The sequence below is a fragment of the Globicephala melas genome, chromosome X (assembly GCF_963455315.2).
Source record: "Globicephala melas chromosome X, mGloMel1.2, whole genome shotgun sequence".
Lineage (NCBI taxonomy): Eukaryota > Metazoa > Chordata > Mammalia > Artiodactyla > Delphinidae > Globicephala > Globicephala melas.
In genome coordinates this window covers 29,536,081-29,538,228 of record NC_083335.1, presented here as the reverse complement: position 1 = coordinate 29,538,228, position 2,148 = coordinate 29,536,081, and the positions used below count along the sequence as shown (strand labels likewise).

Sequence of the window (2,148 nt, the reverse complement as noted above, 5' to 3'; positions counted from 1 at the left end):
ATACACATATATATATGTGTATATATACACACAACACAACTAAAACTGGTTGAAAATATATGCAACTAAATATTGGAAGATAGTTTCTCCAGGTGGTTGGATTAGCATTTTATGTGAACATGTGTGTATCGCTGAATTTTCCAAATTTAAATGAATGTAATTCCCAAAATATATAGTCAGTCTGATCTCATTTTAGAAATAAAAGTCGCATGTTTCTGCATGCATGTACGTGTGCATTTGGGTGTGTATGTCTGTCTTCACAACAGCAGACAGGCAAAACTGAGTTCAGGATTGTTTCTAGGTGATGGCCTTTTGTGTGAGTTTTATTCTCTTATTTGTACTTTTTCCCTGTATCTTCCACATTTTGGAAAATCAAGTAAAGAACATTTTAAAGCAAATTGTAAACTTAATTTTCAAAATGATTCTATTTTGATCAGAAAATTATTGAATACAACGATGAGAACTCGTATATGTAGTTATAGTCAGGGCTGGAAGTAAATAGGTAAAATGTTCGCTGTTTCGTCATATCTTATTCCTTTTTGCTTGTCTGTTTGTACATAATATCTCATCAAGAACATGCTCTTGTTCCCTTTCTAATCAGAAAAGGATGTCAGGAAATGAATTTGTCATAATTCATTGAGGTCCCCAATTGGGGGCGGAGCCTCTACTTTCCCTTGTGTGCCGGGGTGTTTTACATTTAAAACACGTCGTTCGCCATAAGAAATTCATAGAACAACACTGAGCACAGTCCCAGTCTCCCATTCTGCGCCTGAAGGTACGTTTTGCAGAGTGAGAGACGCCAGGGTATTGCTTAAACATTCCTGGCAAGAACCTCCTGGTATGGCTATGCTTTCCATTCCACCTATTTCTGGAATTATTCACAGGAGGAGCTGCTGCAGCTTCAGCTGTTGCTCCTGCGAAAGAAACTGTAGATAGGGATGAATAAGAGAATTGAGAGAGATTAAGGGGTAGCTGTTGACCAGCCTGGGCCTTGGGACCCAAGAACTGAGGGCAAGAAAAATTAGCTACCACCTCGTTGCTCCCACATAGAGAAATCACTTTGTCCTTCTTTGCCTCTCCCTCTACAGCAGCCATCCCAGGAGCAGCAGCGGTCTCTTGGTCTGATTCCTTCCCCGCCCCCGCCATCAGCCAGCAACTTGCTGTGCCTTGAGAACACGTCAGCATCCCTGACGTCTGTGCCTCCTTTTCCTTCTCCTCTCCCTGAGTTCTGGCCTTCTGCTGAGACTGAGTGCTTAACACCCTGCAAAGCTCACTCCTGGGTAAATTTCGCCCTTCCTCTACTCCATGAAGGACTGGGAGACTTTGCTGAAGTTGGGACTGGGCCTTCTCCTTTTCCCTCTCTTTTATTATCCCCCTGAGTCTACTCACCGTCCCCCTCAAGGCAGTCGTGAGAAGCTTCTGCTCCTCGAGCTGATCCCGGAGCTTTTTTACCTTTTCTGTATCTTCCAACTTCTGCCTCACAGCAAACTGCACTGCTAGGACCAGGGAGCTCCAGGCACAAGCCTCCATGAAGCGTCGCGATGTAGCTCGGTTAGTCACAATGTCCCTTAACTTCCTCTCCATATCCCTCCAAGACTTGCTCTTGCACAAGTAGAAGTAGGGACTGACTCCATTTTGAAGTATTTGCTCATTTAAGAAATCTACAACCTCCCTCTGATAGAAGCCACAGGCCGGGTCATTAAAATTTAAAGCCATTCTAAGCAAAGCACTCTCTGACGCATCTCACCTCAGACAGAACGCGAGAACAGGATGTGACCTCTGATACGTGACCTTTCCACGCAACCCTCTTTCTGTCTTTATGGGAAGTAGAACGCCCCCTTGTGCTGTGAGTGTTACCAATACTCAGTAGAGTCAGCTACTTCAGAGCTAGGTTAGCGTAAAAGCCTGAGGAAGTCAGTGGAGTTCATTAAGAAGTGGATACGGACACAAAGATTATAGGGCTTCCCTGGTGGCACAGTGGTTGAGAATCTTCCTGCCAATGCAGGGCACACGGCTTCGAGCCCTCGCCTGGGAAGATCCCACATACCGCGGAGCTACTGGGGCCGTGAGCCACGACTACTACTGAGCCTGCGCGCCTGTGCATCTGGAGCCCATGCTCTGCAACGAGAGGCCAAGACAGTGAGCCTG

The 2,148-nt window shown here is 45.6% G+C and overlaps 1 protein-coding gene across 1 annotated transcript; it reads right to left on the bottom strand.

Annotated features, from left to right (window-relative positions):
• Positions 1-633: 633 nt before the first annotated feature.
• LOC138842498 (testis-expressed protein 13C-1-like) lies at positions 634-1,716 on the bottom strand. The gene has a single exon (XM_070044656.1). The coding sequence runs from the start codon at positions 1,714-1,716 to the stop codon at positions 634-636; it is 1,083 nt and encodes a 360-aa protein (XP_069900757.1).
• Positions 1,717-2,148: the final 432 nt, after the last annotated feature.

Excerpts from the sequence above, each read along its gene's own strand:
- LOC138842498 (XM_070044656.1), bottom strand. The coding sequence starts at position 1,716 with ATGGCTTTAAATTTTAATGACCCGGCCTGTGGCTTCTATCAGAGGGAG.